This window comes from Ictalurus furcatus, chromosome 18 (genome assembly GCF_023375685.1).
Source record: "Ictalurus furcatus strain D&B chromosome 18, Billie_1.0, whole genome shotgun sequence".
NCBI classification, from domain to species: domain Eukaryota; kingdom Metazoa; phylum Chordata; class Actinopteri; order Siluriformes; family Ictaluridae; genus Ictalurus; species Ictalurus furcatus.
This window is the reverse complement of record NC_071272.1, coordinates 15,868,538-15,893,147: the sequence shown is the minus strand read 5'-3', so window position 1 is coordinate 15,893,147 and position 24,610 is coordinate 15,868,538. Positions and strand designations below refer to the sequence as shown.

At 40.4% G+C, this 24,610-nt stretch overlaps 3 protein-coding genes across 4 annotated transcripts in view; all 3 read left to right on the top strand.

Moving 5' to 3' along the window:
- ddx10 (DEAD (Asp-Glu-Ala-Asp) box polypeptide 10) overlaps window positions 1-11,141 on the top strand; it is a 42,377-nt gene extending 31,236 nt beyond the window's left edge. The window contains exons 17-18 of one of the 2 annotated variants that reach the window (XM_053648983.1): window positions 3,581-3,744; window positions 9,788-11,141. In XM_053648983.1, coding sequence (XP_053504958.1) covers window positions 3,581-3,744; window positions 9,788-9,983 — 360 coding nt within the window. In that variant the 3' untranslated portion in view covers window positions 9,984-11,141. The remainder of the gene's footprint in view (window positions 1-3,580; window positions 3,745-9,787) is intronic. The other variant, XM_053648984.1, reaches the window with a different exon arrangement.
- A 9,661-nt stretch (window positions 11,142-20,802) lies between these two features.
- si:dkey-183i3.9 (uncharacterized protein C11orf87 homolog) lies at window positions 20,803-23,052 on the top strand. The gene has a single exon (XM_053648997.1). It carries the CDS (start codon window positions 21,333-21,335, stop codon window positions 21,711-21,713), a length of 381 nt encoding a protein of 126 aa, XP_053504972.1. The 5' UTR covers window positions 20,803-21,332; the 3' UTR covers window positions 21,714-23,052.
- Window positions 23,053-24,201: 1,149 nt separating this feature from the next.
- si:dkey-183i3.5 (uncharacterized protein LOC566445 homolog) overlaps window positions 24,202-24,610 on the top strand; it is a 7,546-nt gene continuing 7,137 nt past the window's right edge. The window contains exon 1 of the mRNA XM_053648985.1: window positions 24,202-24,610. This exon is cut by the window's right edge and continues 219 nt beyond it. Coding sequence (XP_053504960.1) covers window positions 24,272-24,610 — 339 coding nt within the window. The 5' untranslated portion in view covers window positions 24,202-24,271.

The following is a 24,610-nucleotide window of genomic DNA, read 5'->3' as shown; positions in this document are numbered from 1 at the left end:
AAGACAGATGGACAGAGGTGGACAGACGGAGAGAGGCAGACAGAGGTGGACCGAGAAAGATGGGGAGAGAGAGGCAGGTAGGCAGAGAGAGGCAGACAGAGAGAGAGGCAGACAGATGGACAGAGGTGGACAGACAGAGAGAGGCAGACAGAGGTGGACCGACAGAGAGAGGCAGACAGAGGTGGACCGGGAAAGAGGTAGGCAGAGAGAGATATAGATGAGTGAGAGAGACCAATGGAGGGAGAATGCATGAGACAAGCAGAGAGAGACAGACAGAGTGAGAGAAAGTGAAAGGGAATCAGAGAGAGATAGGGAGAGAGTGGCAAAGAGAGCAGGAAAGAGAAATCTGGAGGGAGAGAAACAGGGAAAGAATAATATGATTATATTATTATAATAAAATGCTCTTCCATTAATGTTGGTTTTTGACGTGTGTATTGTGTCAGTTTAGCTGTGATCATGCGATATGAGGAACCAATCCGAGACACCAGTAATACTGTAACTTTGTTTTGAATGCACTCACTAATCCAGGCTTTCTGTTTTGAGCTGCGGGAGTGAACCAGAGCTGTGGTGTGGTGCTTAGAATTACTAATTGCAGTACTGGTGTTTAATTGTTATTGCAGCACACGGTCGGTGCATCCTGCAGAAATGTGTAATGATCGCTTGTCGGTCTGAATGAACTGATGTTGTAACAATTAATTTGACTTATGAGACTGGGCACAAATCGTTCCTGCTTTTTCCCATAAAAATTTGTTACAGTAAGTGTGATGTACCATGACCTGCAGAGATCATGCCTCCTTAAATCCAGAATATCAATACTGTACATCAACAGCACGATAAGGAAGTGACACTGCTCTGATGAGGTTGTCAAATCTAAAATGGTTCCATTCAGTTCTTCATGCTCAGATGCTGACTGTGTGGTGCAATTGCTTTTGGACTTGTGTATGTGCGTGCATGACATTTTATATAGACGTGTACTGACGAGACGTGGTTTACGGGATAGATGACACGACTTTGAAGTAGTTGCAAGCTGCAGCCGTTTTAGGAAATGAATTCCCGGGCTGAAGTGATGGTGCGGATTTTGGGAGGGTGAGATTGAGGAGTTATTTAAAGCGGGCAGCGAAGTGATGTATGTGTAAATGAGTGTGTGTTCAGTGTTGTGACGGGTGAGACAGGCGCCTAGGCCGAGTTTAGGTAATGGCAGAGAAGGAAAAATGACACTGCATGCTAACTTAATGCATTCTAATCACGCCTGGCTAACAATAAGTGTGCAGCCATTTATATCCCGAGTTGTCGGTTGTTGAAGTGTATTCACACTCAAGTTGTTTTTTTTTTTTTTTTTTTTTTTTTTTTTTTGCCATATTCTGCTTTACCTTTGCTCTTCCCTAAAATCCCTCTCTCACACCCACACACTCCTCCTGTTTACTCTCACGTCAGTCATTGTAAATCATCAACGCTTTAGCTTTGCACGTGTGGACGCTGGAGTCTTGAAGCCACAAACGTGTCAGCAGAATTTTTAATCTCACACACTGCACAGGAATGATGTTTTATCTCTCACAATCCCTTATTACGCAAACATTTACATCTGATCCCCAAAATCATTGATGATTATCACTCAGTCACTTTTGGAACAGTTTAAAGCAACACAATGCAGCCTTTTCTTCCAAATTGTGCATTGAGTAAGGAATAAAACATGATGCAGAGTTACTGTTACCACCTAAAGTTGATGATTTTTCCAATTACATGTCACAGTGTTTTATTCCTCATAAACTACATTACATGGCTGACCCTGCGATATGACCCAAACTTCCTAACAAGCTGGGATATGTGTCGAAAAGAATTTCACTGTGCTGTAATGTGTGTGTGGCAAAGGCTTCTTAAAGAACTACACATCGTATTTTGAACAGGTTACAGTTCATGTTATCACAGCTGTAAACATTCGTTCCCTCACATGCCTCTCCATTCTTTGTCTTGAAGTTAATAAGACCTCTGTCCGGGACAATCTCTGTGGTAAACTTGAATGTTACAAAGCGCTGAAACTGGAAATTACTTCCTTAAATGTTAAATTGTTAAATTTCTCAAATTTTGCATTTCTCAAATGTTCAATCTCTTAACAGAAAGGTTCAGCATATTAATAACTATTTTCGTTTGTTTATTTGAAGTTGATTTATTATTATTTTTTTTGATTAGTTTTTAGTCTCCTTTGATACTATTGGAACGGCAAGGCCAATTAATTTTTTTTTTATTAATTTAATTATTTTTGCTGTAGATTGAAAATATTTAGGTTTGAAATCAAAAGATGAATATTGGAAGAGAGTTTAGAGTTTCAGCTTTAATTTCGTGGTAGTTATATGTAGATTTGTTAAATGACATAGACTAGACCCAATTGACAACAACAACTGAAAGAGATGGCGGTAAAAGCCTCACAAAAGAAGAAACCGACAAGCTGTTGATGTCAGAGTCACAGGCTTGATGCAGTATTGCACGCAAGGGATATGCAACCAAATATTAAATGTTATTTGCTTTCATTTATTAAGACTTATCTGTTCCTATAATTTTGTTCACCTAAAAAAAAAATGTGTGGCCTGATACAAAAGGTTCTGTTTTATGTTGTTTAACACATCTAGATGTAAATATCAGGAAATAAAAGCTGAAATCCTAAACTTTCATCTCCATCTTTTGGTCTCAAACCCAAACAAATGAATTTACCTTGCTGTTCCAATAGTTTCGGAGGGGACTGTGTAAGGAATTGTATAACATTTTTAGATGGAGTTTTCAGCGTCAGCTCTTTGTAACGGTCAAAAATAAAGCACTAACTTTTAGGATGGAGAACTGTGCACTTTGCAGTTTCTGAGTGACATGTTGTCTTTTTTCAACTTGACTTCATTGGAGAGAAAAAGAGGCTAGTGAGGGATCAGTTTATTTATATATAAATATTATACAAACTTAGTTGCTTTTTACATTTCACAACAATAAAAGTAACCATAAATGGATGAAAAGTATGAACTGGCATTCTTTAATAAATTAAAAATGTAATTGGCAAATTGCTGTGGTATGAGAGGAATGAAGCACTTTGGAAAATGCTGTTATTAAAAAATATTGTAACAGCGACTCCACGTCATCACACCACCCCGTTGTTGATTATTTTCCTATAACAGCACACCCTATCGAGTTTTATTTCTTACAAATGTAACACTAGGTAACTTTAGCAGGCTTCACCAATATTGCAGTTGATTACGAGTTTTAATTACTATAAAACTTCTTTTTAATTGCGAGTGATTTTGCAGTTAATAAGGAATGTGTAGAGACCGAATGGGGCAGTAAATGAAACGGGGAACTTGTCAAGTCACACAATTTAATGAGACTCTTCAGACTACTCAAGTTCACAAACCGTGAAGAAGCTAGCCCAGGCTTTCTCCTGAACACTTTAAACAGATAAATAAAGAGTTGTCCAGTTTTTCTGTTCCACACCATGTTGCTTTTGCCTGCTGTGTTTCACAAGTTTGGTATATGAACAAGACCAAAAATGTTGTCTCATGAGAATAAGAGGTACAAATGCATGTGGGTCCTTTGTTTCAAACAGGAGAAGGAGAAAAAGAAGGCTGGCATTGGGGATGGAGATGAAGAAGATGAGGAGGAGGAGGAGGTGGTGGCATACCTGTCAGGTGCTGATGATGAAGAGTTTGACCCCAGTACCCTACCTGACCCTGATAAAGTGCGCAATTCAGAGGATGAAGATGAAGAAAGGTAAGACTGTCTTCATGAAAAGATTTCCATATTGCTTTATCCCTTTCATATTCCTCTACCTCTGTGCAAAACCAGCACATCATGTCAGTGTCACCATGTTACTTCTGCTGCTTCTTCCTCCTACTGGTTTCTCTTTATTGTTTTCTGTCTTTTCATTCTCTCTGAAATCTACCTGGAATTCTGCAGCCTCATAAGGATTACAATTGAATTGAATCGAGTTTTATTTGTCTGAACAATAGGCATTGTCTCAAAGCAGCTTTACAGAAATCTGATTTCTGTAACTAAAATTAAGAATAGGAGTTCTGAGATTAGCATGAGGCAGTTTCTTAGGAAGTGGAAGTCTATAGTGTCCGAGTGAGATTATCTACTGCAGCAGGAAGTTGAGTCCTGTCCTGATTGTAAAACAAAACGTGATTGGTTAGAGCGAGAACGTGCTGCGATTGGTCAGTGCAATGTGGCGGTTATCCGATTGGCTTGAGTAGAAAGTGGGCGGAGTCCAACTATTTGTGGATTAGTGTGCACTCTTGACACTAGATATGTTTCTAAATCCACAAACGCACACGGCGCAATCCACAAATGAATGCAAGGCAGAGTTGTGTTTGTGACATAAATATTTGTAAAAAAAAAAAAAAAAGCAATTTATTTGCAAATCTCATTTTATTTCTTTGTTAATTTATTTTTGTGAAATTACTCACATATATTTGTGGATCTCATTCAATGCATTTGTGAATTTGTTTAATTTTAGTAAATTTGTGGATCGTAATCTATTTATTTGGAATTATGAAACCATTCTAACCCCATACAACATGATCTTGATTGACTCATTTTTCTCTGCAGTGTAGACATATCAAGTGCTTCATTTTCTGCCTTGTTACTTTTGTGTAATGTGCTGAGCCATACAGTAAATCAGAAGCATTCTATACTAAATCGAACCAGAAGATCGAATCATAAGCCTCTAATTATCTCAAAATGAGAAATTGATTCTTGCTGTACTTAATTACTCTAAAGGCTCTCGCCAGGTCTGTTGGGTCTACACTTTGATTAGGTTTGCAGCACAATCACTCCTGTGTGTATCACCCTCGGTCTGCACGGCATGATTGCTTCTCAGAAGAAGTTATTCGCGTATAGATGAACAAGATTCATTTATTGTTGCCGATGTAACTCATTGATCCCTGTGCTGGCAGTGGACTATCTATAAAACGTGTAATTACATTCAGATTTAAAACAGGAGATTCAGGGAAGGAGGCAATATGTCTGAAAAGTACAGTATACACTCAGGCTTCTGTAGTGTGGGTGTTTTCTTGAATTGGCTCCCTTTTTTTAATCTGGACTTTGGAGCACATGTACGAGAGCAGATTTTGACCTGTGCAGCCTACCACTCTTCCATAATATTATTTACTAGATAAACAAAAGTCTATTGATTTTTAAAAAGCTTTTCGCACGGCAGTTGGCTCTTTGCTCCGCATGTCTCCGCTTCACGTATGAAAGGTCAGAATTTCCCACTCAGCACAGCTTTTCATACAGCGGGTGAAAAATCATTTGCGTCTCACATCGTACTCTGATTTTTGCTTCCGTAACAACTAGGGATGGGCGATAAGGACATAAAACTATATCATGATATTTTCTGGTATTTATTGCGATAACGATATCAGTGATCGTCACAATATAGTATCAATATAGTACCTTTCACCACTGTTTTTGGCAAAAAGTGACAGCTGCATGCAGTCTTTAGAGCCTCAGAAACACAAACACTGATCTAAAAGTAAAACTGATGTTCTGTAACCAAACCAGTTCCAGATTGTAGAGGTAGCTCCTCGTTTAGCGATAAACTCCTCCTCAGCTTCACGTATGGCGGAAGGTGGACTTGTTATTGCTCTGCACGTGAGCTGCGATTGGGTCGCCGACCGTCGCACACAGAAATACGTCATCAACTAGGCTTTATCGTTATTATAGCTCGAAGACTAATTCTTATTGTGGGGTGAATTTCTACCGGTATATCGCAAACGGTAAGATATCACCCATCCCTAGTAGCAACCAAGCAAAAGTCATGGACACACTCACGATTGTTTCTCTTTGTCTCCACCCATGCATGGAGCCACTTTGAAAATGGCTGCGTTCACGTCATGTCAGAATTACCGTAATTACTAGATGACAACCCGGACGTTCTACTCAGAGCTGTTCACGTCCTGGAAATTGTGCGATTTTAAATCTTGCACTATTAAGAGATTAATAATAGTCCACTGTATGAATTATTACACAGAAATATTACGAGAGAACTACTTAACTACTTTTTTTGCTGAAACTGTCACCGTTTTGAGTGTTTCCGCATGACATGATGAATGTAGCTGTCAGGTGGTACATGTCAGAGCTCTCAGAAAAGCAGCTAATGAATGGGGGACTAGCAATTTTCAGTTCCATTTACAAATCCTGTAACAGAAGAATACAGTATCACCAGTACAACTTTCAGCTCTGTTAACTTTACTAGTAAACATGATCTCCACATTTAAAGACAACGTGTCAAATGAATGTAAAAATGTTGACCAAACAAAACAACAGCAAAGACTTTTTTTTTTTTTTTCCGTCCACATTTTCTCGCTAATTTGGTGATGGACATTTCTCACCCTCCAGACAGCTCTCCTTTATCATATTCCAGCTACCAACCAGGGAAGGTACGGGTCTGTCTGCCCTCTTCCGCATATATGAGCTCAGAGGTGTTCATGATTGGCTAGTAGCTGTGACAGGGCAGAGAGAAAATCATTTTGCTCTCTTTGACTCCTGGCCACGGATGGCTGTGGCATTGTCAAATATCAAAAGTAATAATTTTTATTGCATGATCTGACTGACTACCAGGTGCTAAAATAGATTCCAAACTCCTAGATGGAAGGAGTTTATAAATTGCCACTAACAACGCAGCCTCACAAGGCAATTATAAAATCTCAAACATCTATTAATCAGTTTAGTCAAGTAATAACGAAGCTGGAAAATAACAGTCACCAGCTTTAATTAGCCACTGAAAGGGCATGACTGCATTTTTTTTTTTTTTTTTTTTTTTTTTTTTGATGGGGTTTAACATCATCTGAAAAAGTCTACACTACATTTCCTCTGCATGTTCAGAAGATTACATGAGAGTATTTTAGGACAGGTTGACTACAGGTTTTTTAGTTATTAATCTTTAATGCCCAAATTTATGTGTTTATTAAATGTATGATTGTAAACATCCGTGTGCGCTCCTGTTTTTCGCCAGTCAGGAGCATCAGTGCTCATTAGCTCAGTGCCGAAAGCTTACTGCAGACCCCTTAGAAGATTTACACTGTTTACAAGCCTTTTTAAAAAATGGTTGTTGTTTTTTTTTCTTTTCTGTTTTCATGTAGTCTTTCATTACTTTTTCTTTCGTTAATTTTGTTCTTTCAAAATTTATTCATTTTATTTGTTTCTTTCTGGCTTATTTCACCTTCCCTCCTTCCTTCCTTTCCTTTTCCTTCATTTTAGTTTTCCTTTACATTTCGATCTATTGTTTCTTTCCTCTTCCTTTCCTTTTCTTTTGCTTCCTTCCTTCCTTCCACTGTTCCTGTTCCTTTCCTTCTGTGTTGTTCTCTTTCTTTCTGTATCCTTTAGTAAATGCAATCATTACTTCATTCATTGATCTTCAGTAAGCTCTTTGTCCTGGTCACGGTGACAGTGGATCCACTGTGTTTATCACAGGATCACGCAACAATTCCTTTTCACCCCTCCTCCCAGTTTCCTTCACTTCTCTGCACTAATGTTTATTAAAGATGGAGGCAGGTGATCTGAGCCACTCCCAGCACTTCAGACAGCAGCACTGGCTCTGATTAATGTCCGTTGGCCTGGCTGTTTACTGCATGGCTACACTTGCCGAATGCAGGAGAGGCTTTAGATGCTGTAAATCTGAGCAACTCGCTCTCTGCCTCCCTCCACAGGCTGGCCTTAATGTGAAGCAGCCGCTGCTGCGTTACTCTTGGGCCCAGAACCAGGTCCTGCACTACAGCCCTGGCTCATTTATGTGTGCTACCTGTCCTCCCTCCTCGCTCTACTGCTCTCACACACACCACCTGTCACTGGCTGTGTTCTCCTGGCTCCAGTCCACATCCTTCCTTCTCTGGAACCCAGCTACTTTATCCCCTGTCTACCTGCATTACTCGCATCTTAAAATATATTGGTCGGAGCTTCGGCCTATTCTTTACGGACAGCTCCATCGATGCCTCTTGTTCGGAGTGCAGCGGAGCCAGCGCTTCCTGTCCAAATTGATATTCAGCAGCGTGTCTCGGTGCTGTTAGGAACTGGCCAGTGATTTATGGGAGTGAGTGGAAGTCGACATGCCTTAAAAGGCTAATGATGTGTGCTCGCTGACTGTTAAACAGATTGAATGACATTTAATGCCCTTTCATGCAAGTCTCAGTGACTGTGTGGATATGAAATGTTAGAATGCACATATGACTGAACAAGTGCAGCCATCTTTACATGCTTCATCATGTGTTAATAATTCTATTTTTAACTGGATTAATCAAAAATATATTGGGGGGGGGGAATCGAATGTAGATACACACCTAAATCACTATTGAGGAAACAGATTGAGGTCAGACTGAATTTAATTTCTATCCACTCAAACGAGGAAGGATAATTTGTTCAATGATTTGTTAAATAGAAGAATAATGATGTACAGGAATGATGCAGGACTTCTCACTTTGAATTTAATAAATGTTCTTCATTTGGGCGTATGCTTTGCTCAGATTTTATATAATTTGAGATTTGTTAAAGCCCATGTGAAATGGAAATCTTAAAACTTTATTTTCCACTAAATGAAACATTTATAAGACAGGATGTTCTGGTGGGAAATAATATTTGACTGGATTTAATATATGGATTTATTCATCAGGATGTTATTGGATTATAAAAAGCTGCCATTCCCACGGTGTTTAACCCTAGGCAGTTTGATTTGTCTTTTGCTGTACATTCACTTTTCTTTGTTTAACATCCGAAACACTCTTTACCTCAAACTTATGGTATGATTTATTATAAAAACAAAAATTCACCTATAAATCAGATGAACATTTTGTCTGCTAACTTGACCGTCTAGCTGCCAGCAGCCAAAAGTTTAAGTATCTTTATAAATGTGCATATTTTTAAGAATGATTAATTGTGTATTATTTAATGATGTAAAAACATGAAATGAAGAAATCAGACAAATCTGGGAAAACTCCTTAGCTATTAATAAAACTGTGGAGAATGTTTTTTGTTTTTGGGGGATTTTCACTGTGAAATAGTGCATGTATAATATATTTTCACCACATTGCAGTTGTCATTCTACATCAAATGTAGTATTTGAAAGGTTTAAACCTCACCTCTTGATGGAACCTTTTTGGTTTATTCATGTGAGCTGTGAGTGAGAAACCATTAATATTAAATTATAACTTGCATCTTGTTATGGCCTGCAATTTCAGAAGGTTAATATTATTCCCTTCATGGAGAAATTAAGGGGCAGGCAAAATCCATAAATAAAGACACAAAAAAGAGGTTTAAAAAAAACCTTGAACCAAACACTTTTCTACAGCCATTGTTTGCCTTGGATTTATGCTTATGCTTCATTATGAAATGGTGCTACAGTGATTGAGGGATGTTTAGATAAGAGGCTTAAATAATTCAGCTGCAGGCCTAGTTGAGCTTATTTAGTGGGATGATGCACGGGTGTGCTCATGCATATATGTCCCTCATCATACAGGAGCTGGTGAGCTCTTTAAAATCATCAGGCGTGTGGAGGGAAAGCTTTCAGGAGAGCTTGGAGGAAATTACAGATACACAATCCGAGTTCAGGCTGCTCACACTGTGCTGAGCCAGTCTGCACAGAGAACCTAATTTGATAAGATAAGAGAACACACATAGCACATACAGGCCTTATGGGATCTTGTGAGAGACACAATCACTTTTCCTTTTGCAAACATGTGGATTACTAAACCAGCTTTTCATTAGGGGCTGCTCTGTTCATGGCAGGACCATGTTAATCTTCTCTACTTTGCCTCTTGTAAAGCAGTGATGGCCCTGAGCATGGGGGGAGGAAGAGGAGCCACAGCAGTAGTGAAGATGATGATGATGATAACGGACACTGGGGGACAGGGAGGAAAAAGGCCAAGCAGCACAGCTCAGAACCTGAGCTTCTGGACACTGGTCTCTCTCTGGCGGAGGATGAGGAGTTGGTGCTGCATTTGCTGGGAGGCCAGAGTTAGTTCATTTCCACTGAACGCAGGACCTTGTGACTGTGACCACAGCCTCCCTCAACTCACACTTCTCATGTAATGGACTCCAATTATGTTCTGTTCCTCTCATGCATATCTACATTCTGGGATTAGATTTTGTTTTGTGAAATAAAATTAACAGTGGTTATAATTTTTGTGCCATCTAACTGGAATTTGCTTGACCATCTTTCTTTTATCTGTACATAACAGCCTGTCTTTGTCCACCAGAGAGAAATCTAGAAATTGAAATTGCTTGTGGTTTCATGTGGCCTACCAAGTGTCAGTGGGATGCACAGATAACTGCATTGCTGATGCCAATCTTAAATCCCCAAGCATACTAAATCCCTGATTGCTTTTTGGGTCAATGTTTATCTTGTGGGCACTGTCTGCATGAATGTTTGCTGAATATTTTAAGGTCTTGGTATATTTAACCAGAATGACTTCTCTTTATGTGTAAAGAGGGCAGGGTACATGAATAATAACAGAATTGGCCATGCTATTTGAAATAATCAACAATACCCCAACATGAAGTAGAGTTACTGTTTTGTTTGTTTTCCATAAAAGCAAGTTCATCTTAAACCACAGGAATTTGCCAACAATTTTTTATCCTCTATACAAGTGCCTTAGCTTTTAATACAGTGATAATGTATTTAAAAAAGGGACAAGTTTATTTGTGAATAGAAATTTCTGAGTAAATATTTGTATTAACATAAAAACATTCAACAGCTGAGACATAAACTGAACAAGTTTCACAGACATTTGACGAACAGAAATGGAATAATGAGTCCATGAACAAAGTGGGGGTCAATATTAAAAGTAACAGTCAGTATCAGGTGGCCAGCAGCTGCTTTAAGTACTACAGTACATCTCATCCTCATGGACTGCACCAGATTTGTCAGTTCTTGCTGTGAGCTGTTACTCCACTTTTCCACTTATTTGGATTTTACAAAATTATCTTTAAAATACAGTCTCCAGAAAAAGGGGGCGTTTATTTTTTTGCTGAGTATATAAACGGTTAAGGAAGGTGACATCTTTGAACTATTAAAAAAAACAGTGCGGAACATTTTTCTGAGAGTGTTTATTAGCATGGGGCACACGGTGGCTTAGTGGTTAGCATGTTCGCCTCACACCTCCAGGGTCCGGGGTTCGATTCCCACCGTGGCTCTGTGTGTGTGCACGGAGTTTGCATGTTCTCGCCGTGCTGCAGGGGTTTCCTCCCCCAGTCCAAAGACATGCATGGTAGTCTGATTGGCATGTCCAAAGTGTTCGTAGTGAGTGTGCCCTGTCCAGGGTGTACCCTGCCTTGTGCCCAATGCTCCCTGGGATAAGCTCCAGGTTCCCTGTGACTCTGAAAAGGATAAGTGGTATAGAGGATGGATAGAGACATGTTTATTAGCATGGTTAGCTTTTGTTAGTTGCTCGTACTCGTTACTCGGTTTAGGAATGAATGCATAGAATTGATAAAAACTCTCTGGGAATAATGAGCAACAACAGACTTGTTACTAAGGGTGCTTTTTTATGGCATTTTTTTTATGCTGCTGCCTCTAGGTGGTTGAGACGGTATATTTTTCATTAGCGTGATATCTCAAGAATGAACATGTGATTGACCTTTTGTAGGATTTGTGTGCAATTATGATGGTATACAGTAGATGAACTCATTCGATTTTAGAATTGATCCAAACTGTCACAGCAAGGTCAAATGTCTGAAACAGTTTTTCTTAGATAGCTGCCTTCCTGTTTTAAGTATATTTTAAGGGTATTTCAGGCAAACAAATCAGTAAAAAGAAGGACTAAACTTGGTGCTGGTAGAGACATCCCTGCCAATGCCAAAGGCGCTGCTGCCAACATGACTCTTTACCTCCTGCCCAATCAGGTTGCAGCTTACAGGGCAAGTGAGATTAGCAAACATGGACAACAAAGTGCAGATGGAACATTAGTCTTGTTGACGAGTGTACATGAGGAGATGCATGACATGTTTATGATATTTTATTGGCAATATTCCAGTGCTGCAATAACACAAAAAAGGTCTATTTTTTAGTGTATTCACAGATTATTGATGTGACGTCCACTTCAACTGCGTATAGTCAAGTCGCACAACCAGATCCTTTTCTCTAGGTTTGCTAATTGAATGTCCATCACAATCTTGTGACAGCTTCCTGATCCAGCCATGAGAATGATTTCAGTATGTTCTTTTGTCAAAGGCACTCAAAGACCAGCTGAAAAAATATTTAATATGAACTGTATGAACAATTTTGGAAGAAATTTTCCTAAAGTGTTAATTTCCCCTTTGTATGGGGACTTTTTGGGACACCCTATAGATAGCAAGCTAGGCTAGTTAGTTGACTGATACTAGCTATGACTAGTAAGAGTGTTGTTATGGTTACAGTGTGCATGTTCTGTGACCTGCTTTTTCCCTCCACAGATCTTGGGCAAAAGGCTCTACAGCTAATGTCTTTCCCTGAAAGCACTCCAACGGTGGCACCTTCTTTTACTTCAGTGTATACCAAGATTACTATAGTTTGTAACTTTGTGCATTGTGTTCAACATTCTTGGTTCTCTTTTCCTGTGCTTCCTTCCCGAGTGATGTAGGAGGCTTGGAGTCTCGGACAGTGGGCTGTCAATGACGTGTATTTATTAAAGTATTAGGCCACACCCATTAGGACAGTTTTTGACTTGGTGTGTTCCGTGCGTTTTAGCTCTGTTTTATTCTTTATTCAAACTTTGCTGGGTAAGCTTATCGTAACACCCAAGTTTGGTGTAAAACAAACTTTTAATATTTTACACCGGGACTTTAAAAGGGAAAAACACATTCAGGTACCATCTGTGTATTCTTGTGTTCTAATACTCTCATTACTTTATGTGCAACATTGTGCATCTGTCTGATCCCGGTCCCCTTCCACTTGGCATGCACGGGGGTTATTTCCTCTATTCTTCTCGCTGAGTTTGAAATAGAAATGTCTAGAAGCGACCGACACAGTGAATGGATTGTTATTCTCCGTCAAAGCACAAAGGCCATCTGCTGAAGTATGTGTTTATCAGCATTCACCCAGCTCATCTCTGGAGAGCCTGTGCTTCAGCTCTACGAGACAAATTGACTCTCTGCCATGGTTTAACACATGCGTGACTTTGGCAAGTCATAGGATTTGTGCCATGGAGGGACTTTATTACAATTTGTCCTATTTGTGTCTTTTTGATTACTGCAGCTCTTTAAAATACTCCAGCGTGCTTTGTTTGCCGTTCAGTCTGGGGTGCTAATTTCTGCTCGTTATCCAGCCAGGCCAAAATACGAAACGGGGCAGATGGTCTCGTGAAATCACAAGGCAACCTCAGTTGTCGTATAGTTTTATCTCAACTCAGAAGTGATTTGTTGCACAGTAGATAGGGGAAGTAAGATACATGCAAGGCAGAGCTGTTGACATGATTAGCAAATGTGTTGATGAACTGGGTTTGTGTGCACCCTAGCTGGAGTGACCCTTTGCTGTGTTTTCAGTTTTTTTGCAACTGCACATCCATCACGTCCTGCCTGGAGAGCCATTTCCTCCATATTTCTCTGCTTTAATAAACCATTTCAGCTGAGAAAGATGTGGAAAGGTTCAATTCTGTGCCTGGGGCATTTCGGAATAACAATAGACCAGAAGCACAATGAGAAGACAATCATTAGAGCTAATGCATAGATCGCAAGTGCTCTCTCATAGATTGAAAACGCAATGCTTGCTGCATGTAAATGCCAGCTTCCCTGGCCGCTGAGTAGTTTTATTTATTTATTTATTTGTTTATTTTTCCTTTCTTTTTAGAAGAGTCCAACCACACACAACCAAGATTTCCGTGCATGTCTAGTGTAAAGCTGTTCTACACAGAATTGGATTTGTGCCTTGGCATAGGATACACCATTTATTGACACGGGTAATTACAGTATATGGATCCATGCCCGTGCCTCCTGGGAGGGAAGATGTGCTTGCTCGTCACAGTCCAATGGGCCAACACAGATTTATCGTATTTGGATCCTGTCCCTCAGTGACTCACTCGCAAGGTGTGAGAGTGGATCTCAAAACCGTGGGGCTTTGTGAACATCTGAGTTAATGAGTTGGCCTGGGGGAGATTTTTATTTATTTATTTATTTAGTCACTCTTTACTTCTGTGCATTGTGTATGGTTTTTTTTATGCTCAGAGAAATGCATTGCGTTAGATAACCAGTGTTTAAGTTCAAGCAAAAATATAATAAATAATTGTTGGCTTTTTTGACATGTTCGGACAAGCAAACATTTGATCCTTTTTGAAACAGTACCTATTAATAAAGGTGATCCACTCTATCAAATTGACATTTTATAGAACATTTCACCATTTAAAAAAAAAAGATAAAAAGAAAAAATCCAGATCAGTCACCGCTTCATTTATCACAACTTCAAATCAATAACATTAGAATCAGGTGTTCAAGATTGGGTGCCAATGATTAGAATCTGCTTAAGGAGAGCAGGTGGAACCCGTCTTATTTATACCCCTCTATATCTATTGTCAAAACAAGCTTGTGTTTTTCATACTGTAAAACATTGTCATTTATAAAAATGGACAAAATGATGCCACTAAAATGAGTAGCAGATTAAATATTTTTTACGTCCCAAAAACATGTCCCACCCCACAAGTGTGAGTGTGGGGCTGCAAGCAGCAAACAAAAAGCTGTGTCGTTTTATAGGATGAGACATCGCACAGTTTCACATGGTGCTGTTGCCGCCCCTGGCAAAACACACCACTTTGTTTTAGCGAAGACAATTAAGTTATGGGGTTGTTATTTTCTGAATTCGTTTCTCACAATCTGATTTCTGATTTTTTTGGTGAACACTAACCTTGTTCCCGGAGCCATGTCTTCCTAGCCAGTAAATCAGTATACTGAATTATGAAGCCATGGTCCTGCAGAACTAACTCTCACCCTGGACGTTTCAGTGCTTTCTCTTCTCTCTTCACACTGACTGACACTAATAGTGTGATAATGTTGTGGAATTAAATGGGGATTGCACACACTGTTTTTCCTCAATACACATTGCTTCTACTGAATGCTGTTGAAAATAGAGAAGAACCTGTGCCAATGCTAAAAGAGTAGCAAATGAAATATTTATACGTCCCAAAAACACGCCAATAGGTGGTTTAGCGAGACTAAATTGCCACGGAGTGTGAATAAGTGTGAAAGTGTGTGCATGGTGCTCTGATTCACATTTAGAGTGTATTCCTGCCTCACACCCAGTGTTCTTGGCATTAAACTCTGGATCCACCATGACCCAGACCAGGATAAAGTGCTTACTGGAGATGAGTGAATGAGTGAAAATGCACAATGCTCAACTGGTTGCTAAACTTTCCTCACTTTGTTAGCAATGTGAGTATTGTATCTCCACTACAAAACAAAACAAGGTAGATTGGGGTAAGGAAAATTGGCTTGACATAACTTTGAGTGTTTCTTGTTCACAGTTCTGCAGAATCCACAAAATAATAGTAGACGTGAATGTGGTTTATAATCTTCAGTTATGTTTTCCTCAACAACAAAAAAAATGCTTCTACTGAATACATTTGAGAAGAAAATTGTGTCCAAGTGACTAGAGGGTGAAATTGCTGGAGTTCAGTTCACTGGCAAGCGTTGTCGATCTTCAGGCTCGGACTGTTTTGGATTGACAGGACACATTTGGCACAAGATAAGCTGATAAAATAAAGTGAAGTCAGATGGGTCTTAAAGGGTGGGCTGCTACACAGCATGGTGCTTTTTGGTTCATCATGGCCCTAGGCTAGATCTGACTTTTTTTTTTTCTTATCTCAAGAACAAAATTGAAACAAAAAAAACAGGAATTGGATCTCATTTTTGAACTCCACTGGTTTATTTTGTGCACAGTGGTGGCCTTATAGAGTTTCTATGAATTACAACCCCAATTCCGAAAAGTTGGGCCAGTATGGAAAATGCTAATAAAAACAAAGAGGAGTGGTTTGTAAATGTACTTTGACTTATATATATTTTTTAAACGTATACAGCCAAGGTATTTGATGTTTTACCTAATCAACTGCATAGTTTTTTGAACATAATATTTATTTTGAAATTGATGCATGCAACACGTTACAAAAAAGTTGGGATAGGGGCAATTTAGGACTAATATTGATGTGACAAGTTGAAATAAGAAGGTGATGTGAAACAGGTGAGGCAATCATCTAATCATAGTATATAAGGAGCCTCTAAAAAAGGCCTAGTCTTTCAAGAGCAAGGATGGGTCAATCTGCCAACAAATGTGTCAGCGAATAATCCAACACTTTGAGAACAACATTCCCCAAAGACAAATCGGTAATGGATATCCTGACATGGGCTCAAGAATAATTTGGTAGACCTTTGTAAGTCAACACCATTCGCCGCTGCATCCACAGATGAAAGTTAAGGCTGTACTGTGCAACGCAGAAGCCATACATCAACACTGTCCAGAAGCGCCACCGACTTCTCTGCGCTCGGTCTCATCTGAGATGGACAGTAGCACAGTGGAATCGTGTTTTGTGGTCCGGCGAGTCAACATTTCAAATAGTTTTTGGACAAAACAGCCGTCGTGTTCTCCGAGCCAAAGAGGAAAAGGACCATCCAAGCTGTTATCAGCGTCAGGTCCAAAAGCCAGCGTCTGTCAGGGTATGGGGTTGTGTCAGTACCCATGGCATGGGTAACTTGCACATCTGTGAAGACACCATTAATGCAGAAAGATATGTACACATTTTGGAACAACATATGCTGCCATCCAGAGCAGAACAACGCCAAACCACATTCTGCCCGGATTACAAATGCATGGTTGTGTAAGCAAAGAGTGTGGGTGCTAGCATGGACTGCCTGCAGTCCTGACCTGTCTCAGATTGACAACGTGTGGCACATTATAAAACGCAAAATAGGACAACGAAGGCCCTGTACAGTTGCGCAGCTGAAGAAATGCATAATGGATGAATGGGGGAAAATTCCACTTGCTAAACTTAACCAACTGGTGTCTTCACTCAGCGCCCAAACGCTTAATAAGTATTATTAAAGAAAAGGTGATGTTACACAGTGGTAAACAGTTGACTGTCTCAACTTTTTTGGAGGGTGTTGCAGTCATCAGATTTTAAATGAGTTTATATTTTCAAAAATAAATTAAATTCACAAAGTAAAACATCAAATAATGTGTTAGTGTTTTTAATATAGTACAGGGTGAAATGAATTTTCAAATGACATATATATATATATATAATTTTGTATTTTCCATACTGTCCCAACTTTTTTGGAATTAGGGTTGTATCTCAAGGTTGCAGGAAAAACACACATTTCGCATATGAGCATGTGTTTTTTGTGTGTTTATGTGACTAATGTGTAATTATGTTAAAATCGTACGATGGTGCCTTTGCCCATGTTATACCCAGAGATTACACATGAGCTCACGTGCACACATTGCACGAAACCCGATGTGTCTGAAAACCACAAGTATAAAATTCACACTACAAGTAGAACCCTTTTACTAAGCTAAGAACCTTTAAAAGGTTTATAATACCAAAGACTATACTTTCCAGTCATTATATATGGCATTATATAGTTCTATTTTAAATCACATAATTGTTCAGATGAACCCTATAATTCAAAAGTCTCAGAGAATTTGTTATTTCTATGGGGCTACAACCTAAATAGCAAATCATGCTTTTGAAAAAACCATGGTCAGTTATTCTTCCTTGCTGGCTTGGAATTACAGTGTGTATTGTCAGAACAGGGGCTGCTGAAGTGTGAGTGTGGGGCTGCAAGCAGCAAACAAAAAGCAGTGTCGTTTTATAGGATGAGACATCGCACAGTTTCACATTGTGCTGTTGCCGCCACTGGCAAAACACACCACTTTGTTTTAGCGAAGACAATTAAGTTATGGGGTTGTTATTTTCTAAATTCGTTTCTCACAATCGGATTTCTGATTTTTTTGGTGAACACTAACCTTGTTCCCGGAGCCATGTCTTCCTAGCCAGTAAATCAGTATACTGAATTATGAAGCCATGGTCCTGCAGAACTAACTCTCACCCTGGACGTTTCAGTGCTTTCTCTTCTCTCTTCACACTGACTGACACTAATAGTGTGATAATGTTGTGGAATTAAATGGGGATTGCACACACTGTTTTTCCTCAATACACATTGCTTCTACTGAATGCTTTTAGAAATAGAGAAGAACCTGTGCCAAATGCAGACACTTAGCTACATGACCGGCAGGACAGGAATACGCCCCTGAAGGATGATCACTTAAGTCCACATAAAAGCCAAATGTCAAAAATGTAGGAATAATTTGAATATTTATGGTCTCCCAAACAATATTTGAGAGACGTTTATAAATGAGCATGTGGGGCACAAGGCGAGGGACACCCTGGACAGTGTTCCAACATCTGCAGGGCATAATGATGTACCGGACAATTTGGAAATGCGAATCAGCCTACATCGCATGTCTTTGGACTGGGGTCGGAAACCCCTGAAGCACGGGGAGAACACCACAAACACAGGGCAGAGGAAGATATTGAACCCACAACCCCAGAGGTGTGAGGCAAACATGCTGACCAGGGGCGGCTGTGGCTCAGGTGGTAGAGCGGGTTGTCCACTAATTGAAGGCTTTGCGGTTCGAGTACCGGCCCACATGTCTCCACATGCCGAAGTGTCTTTGGGTAAGACGCTGAACCCCAAGTTGCTCCCGATGGCAAGTTAGCGCCTCGTATGGCAGCTCTGTGTGTGTGTGTGAATGGATGAATGAGACACAGTGTAAAGTGCTTTGGATAAAAGCACTATATAAGTGTGCCATTTACCATTTAACCATAATCATGTGTTACAGGTTGCCTGTAGCAGATATAGCTGTGACTTACTGTTTTGGTCAGCCATCTTGGATTGAGAGTGGAAATATTCAAAGGGGCACTAAAAATTAGGAAGAGTAAGAAATAAAACATGACAAGATGTGCTGTTATAAGAAAATAATCAATGGCAGGGTGGTGTGATGTGAAGCAGAGGACAACTGAAGTTGATTTCTTTTTTCCTGTGAAGGTTACAAAGTGCTGAGCCTGGAGACTTTTTTCCAAAAATGCTATATAAATGTCTTCTTACAGAATACGTCTGTGATCAATAATTAAACACATTTGTTAATTTCAAAGTGTGTTTATGTGGAATGTATGCATTGTGAGATAGCTGTTACCATAGAAATAATAATATATTAGAATAATCTAATATGTAACCATATCAACAGTCCATGAGTGTAGACACCGTGCTTGAAAGGGCTTTGACTGAGAAAATGCCTGGAGGCTGCCTGAGTATTAGTTTTTTGTCTCGGGCCGTCAGTCTTCAGGCTCTGATGTTCTGGACTGACAGGACACATCTGGCACAAGACCAGCTGCTGAAGTAGAGCACAATTAGATGGGTTTTGAGGATGTGAGTGTCACTACATGGCAGTTGGCACTTTATGTCCTGTCACAGTGCCCAGTGGCAGCCCTGATCCAACTGATTGATTAGTTGGATGGGTATATTAGATCAGGGAAGGCAACAAAATATGTAAGACAGGGGGAGTCCATGGAAAGGGCTGGTAATCACTGGATTAGCCAGCCTCTCGTATATATTTGAAAATTGCCTTCAGCACTGGACAGTTACATAGAGATCACTATGAAGGTATGGTGTGCAGTTACGGGGGTTTGGTACAACTTTACTTAATGGCAGTGTTCATAGGGCTACATGACACCATGTCATGGCAACTAACAAACTTAAACATTTGTTTAGGCTTATTCAAATATGCATCAACTGTCAAAGTCTGTTTTGCCGATTTCTGATATCAAACTGATATAACATCCAAGTTGGGTGATCGATGTTTGGACATAAGGTTGCTTTAGGACGCTTTCAGACTGATATACATTTTAACATCATGATGACTGAGTTTTGTGTCTCATCTCACAGATCCAGGGACCCTGGATCAATACTGAGCTCAGGTTACATTGTGTGTGTGTGTGTGCGTGTGAGTGTGCGCGTGTGTGTGTGCGTGCATGGTGCCCTGGGATGGACTGCCACCCCATCCAGGGTGTGTGTTCCTGGGATAGCTTCTGGATCCACTGTGGCCCTGACCAGGATAAGGCAGTTACTGAAGATGAATGAAAGGTAATGCTGTGAGGTTAACTACAAAATTGTACAAAGCACAAACATCATAGAATGTGTCATAACCTTGTTTCAGTTCTTATGACTGATTTACATATGCAAGTTTTTTAAATGAGAAGGGTGTATCATGGTTCCTTTTAGGGTGTTTTCACACTTGGTCCTTTTCAGGGGTCTGAGCAGGGTGCGCTGGTTTTTTGGCCCATGTGTGAACACGGCGAATGATCTCAGACCCTTTTAAAGTGAACCGAACTGAGACCATTTTGGGAGGTGGTCTGAGTAGACCTACAGTTCACTAAAAACATGCATTGCGAACACTAATCAATCACTTGATTTTTCCATTTGCAAATGTTCTTACAGGCCTTGGTATAAATCTGCGCTATTCAACATGGCCCATGAGATACGAATACTTAGCTTTCTAAATAGCGCCTACTCTATACCCTTTAAGAAAGAGATAAAAGAGATAAATTCACTTCTAGAGCTCTACATAGGAGGTCCATCTGAGGGACAACTCAAGAACCCTTAAGCATGTTAGATTTCACTGCTTTCTAAGAGGGTATCTTTAGGAACTGCTTTTCAGGAAAGTCTTACCTGATTTCTTTAGCTTGCTGTATTTGAATACAAGCTCAAAACAGGGATCCCAGACAGATGGAAGTCCTTCATTAAGCATTCATTGAGGCGCTGAATTGATTATTTATAACTGCCTAAGCGGAGTGAGTGCTCCGTTTGACCCGTGATGACATGGAGAGGTTGGGATGATGAAGATGACGTCAGTGCCAGAGTTCTGAGGTGTGTGTGTGTGTGTGTGCGTGTGTGTGTGTGTGTGTGTGTGAGAGAGAGAGAGAGAGAGAGAGACAGAGAGAACGGGGACTCGGACAGCACTGAGCCCGCACAGGGTTTATCAGCTCCGGATTGCTTTAACATTGTAGGAAGCTGCACTTTTCATTTTTACTTGGAAACGTTTTATAGCCTAGAAGACGATCAGAATATAGTTCGTTTCTTCAGTGTGATATTTACTCATTAACACTGAACAGAGGCGTCTATCAGTACAAGGACAGTCACTCTTATCCCGTCTCCAGAGCTGTCCGGCGAGCTCGGATTGTCGGTGGAACTGGCACTACGGCCATTACCGGGTATTTTTTGGTGGTGCGCACGACGTAACCGACGCATAACGGACATCTTTACGGTGTGGGATAAATCCCTGCAGTCCAGCGGTGATGAGTTTCAGGAGCACGGAGAGTTGGCGCTGCGTTAACGGCACTTGCGCGGAGAAAGTTGAGCCCTTCCCGCCGCCGCTCTCTTCCACCTTCGCGCTCATCCTCCTCGGCGTCGCGATCGTCGGCATCGTGGCGTTGTCTCTCACCACGCACCACTGCCACAAAGGCAAAATGAAGAGGCGGAAGATCCAGCGAGCTCAGGAGGAATATGAGAGGGATCAGCTCAGCCCTGTCCCGGCTGCAAGAAAAGCAGATCGCTGCGTGATCGCGCGTCCTGCCGCCGGATGCACTGAACCTGGCCGTCATGATCCCGCCGCTTTATCCGCGCACACCGGAGCTGTGGAGGCCGGAGTCCTCGAGGCTGTAGCTGTATCACGATAACAAGCGAATCTAAAACTATATGGGACTTGTATATGTCCTGGATGCATTGTGAAACACCCATGCCGCTCCGTATTACTCATCACATACGTGGGACATGTCTGCATTTTCCGTTTTTTTCTCCTCTATAGGAAAAGGAGTTAAAAAAACAAAAAAAAACAACAAAAAAAGACCCAACACTCATTTAGGCTATGTGAATATGTTTCCCCTGCTTTCAATATATTCAATAGCCATCTATATATCTATACTGCACTGTGTGTGGACATTAATGCTGTAAAGAAGTTGAACATCAGGCCAGCTGTGGACCGAAATGAAGCTCATCAGCCTTGAGCTGCAGTTTTCCCGATCGCTGCTGTCCAAGGTGCTGATCATATGATACTCCATTGATTTGCCTCCGGCGTTTCTGATGGACAAATGAAGTTTTTTATGTAATACGAATTGAAACAAACTCCTTTTGAATCCACTGAAGGGCTGTACTGTATGAAAAAAAAACTGTACTGTTTTTTGCCTGCACTTGCATAAAGAGTGAGAAACTGGAGAGAGCTCCTGACAAGTCATGGTTAAAATCATGTGAATTGTTCTGACTCATTTATATGTTTCCTTGGTCATTAATTAGTCATATGTCATTTTAGAAGTCAGCTTACGCAGAGTGTCAAACAGCAATTATACCAAACTTATATAATAAGAAGTCATTTGTACATGACATGTGTACTAAAGTATAACCTGCCTTGGCAGCACACTTGACCGGTTAAAAGAAATGAAAGGATTATAGAGTGTAGTGTTGAAAGAAATAATATAAAGTTTTACTGTTGTTTTTCTGTTTTTTGTTTTGTTTTGTTTTGTTTTTTTTTTTGAATATTTTATAGTGTAGTAATGGAAGCTAGCTATTGTAGTTGCAAATTATTCATGTTAAATAAAGGTTATTAAACTATGCACTTGGTAAATTATTCATTATGGATTTCTGCCATGGAAATCCCACATAGTCAAAAAGAAAAATGTGTGCTGAAATTTGCCTGATACATACACATATCCATCCATCCATCCATCCATCCATCCATCCATTCATTTTCTGTACCTCTTATCCTACACAAGTTCCTGGGGGATCCTGGACCCTATCCCAGGGGACTCGGGGCAGAAGGCAAGGGACAGCCTGGATGGGATACCAACACATTACAGGGCCGTATACATATCTAAAAGGGTCAATCTAGAATCCTTAAGGGTTCATCGGTTGTACATCTGGGAGAACCCACAAGGTTCTATAGGACTATAGAACTCTACAACTGAGTTAGAGAAAGTTCCAAATAGAACCTTTAGTTGTATAGTTCACTAATAATCTGTTTGATCTCGGGTTGAAATGTCACTATTTTTTTATCCGGGTTAACTTTCAGGATTAAAATCATTTATACTGTTATGGGCATCAGTGTTTTTAATTTAATACAGTGACCAAAACAAACCTGGATCATAATTCCTTGATAATCAGATCTCAAAAGATGCTCCAAATCCATAATGTCTACTATAACTGTCTTAACTGTCTACCTAAATATACTACAATACAAATGTGCTGTGTGCATTTTTCAGTGTAGCAGACTGTGAATATTAATGTAGTAGATTATGAATGAATTCAGTCACCTGAAGGAATTGGATAATTTCAAAATTTGCATAGAAATGATAGATATTTGACTCCTTTGATATTTGAAGATGGTGTCTGCTAGTTTATAATGTGAGAGGCCAGTACAGGCAACACTCAGACCTCTGCAGCCTCCAAGAAAAGCTTGTTAATGATCACACAAATCAGTACCCTTGGGACTTGGCCAATATTACTATTCATTTTTTTAGCATGAGTCAAGAAGCTAGCAAAATCCCCTGCTACTCAAAATTTTGGAGGATTTTAGAGGATGAGACTTGATTATACATACTGTTCCAATGCAGGTCCTGGAAATACCCAAAAACCTTGCCAGCCCTTACAGTTACATAACAGGTAAAAGCAGGGTAAATAAGGCTTCATGGTCCAATATTGCCAGCAGATCTTTTTTCTGTTACAACATGCCACATATCATTCAACTGTGCTGCAGATATGATTCCCTTTCCTTTGGGCAAAAAAAATATTTTGTGATAAACTTTTCACCTGCCTCTCCTGTCAAACCCAAGCTAATTTATGGAGCAGGTATCTTTCATGGCAAACAATTTTGTTTCGGTGTATTATAACACATGGTGAGATTTTAAGAGTCTGTTAGTCAAGCTATTATAGTATAATAGAGCACTTTTCAGCATCAATAAAAAGTTTAAACAGAAACAGCTCAACTGTATTCAGGTCATGGATTGTTGAGTCAATCCTAACATGTCTGAGGCAGATCAGTGCCTCTAGGGGGGACGCTGGCCTGCCAGTCGGCTAAGCTTGAACATGTGACTTACGCTGGCACAAAGCCACAGCAAATCAGCAGCAGCCAACACGAAGAGCCTGTGTAAAGGCTGGTTTATTTAAAGACTGGAGAGGGTGTGGGACAACCTGACTGAGCACCAGGACTCCTCTGCAAAGACCTGGACCCCAGCTCTGAGAAAATATGGCTGACACAAATGTTAGAATCAGTGGGGGGGCAGTCAGATTTGGAGCCACTTATGGAGGCAACCGTTTGTTCACAGGGACCAGAGGAGGTGGAGGTTCTATGATAGGTCTGTCCCGTTCACTTGGTCTGTCGAGGGGTGCAGGAGCCACCAGTGGAGGTCTTGGATTTGGGCTTGGAATTGGAGGTCTAGGTCTAGGTCTAGGTCTGGGTGCTGGTGCAGTTGTTGGTGTAGGTGCTGGTGGAGCAGGTATTGGCCTGGGTGGAGGCACACTTGCCTTAGGTAGTGGTTTTGGAGCTGCAGGCGCCAGAGTTGCAGGCTTCAGGGCTGGTGTGGCA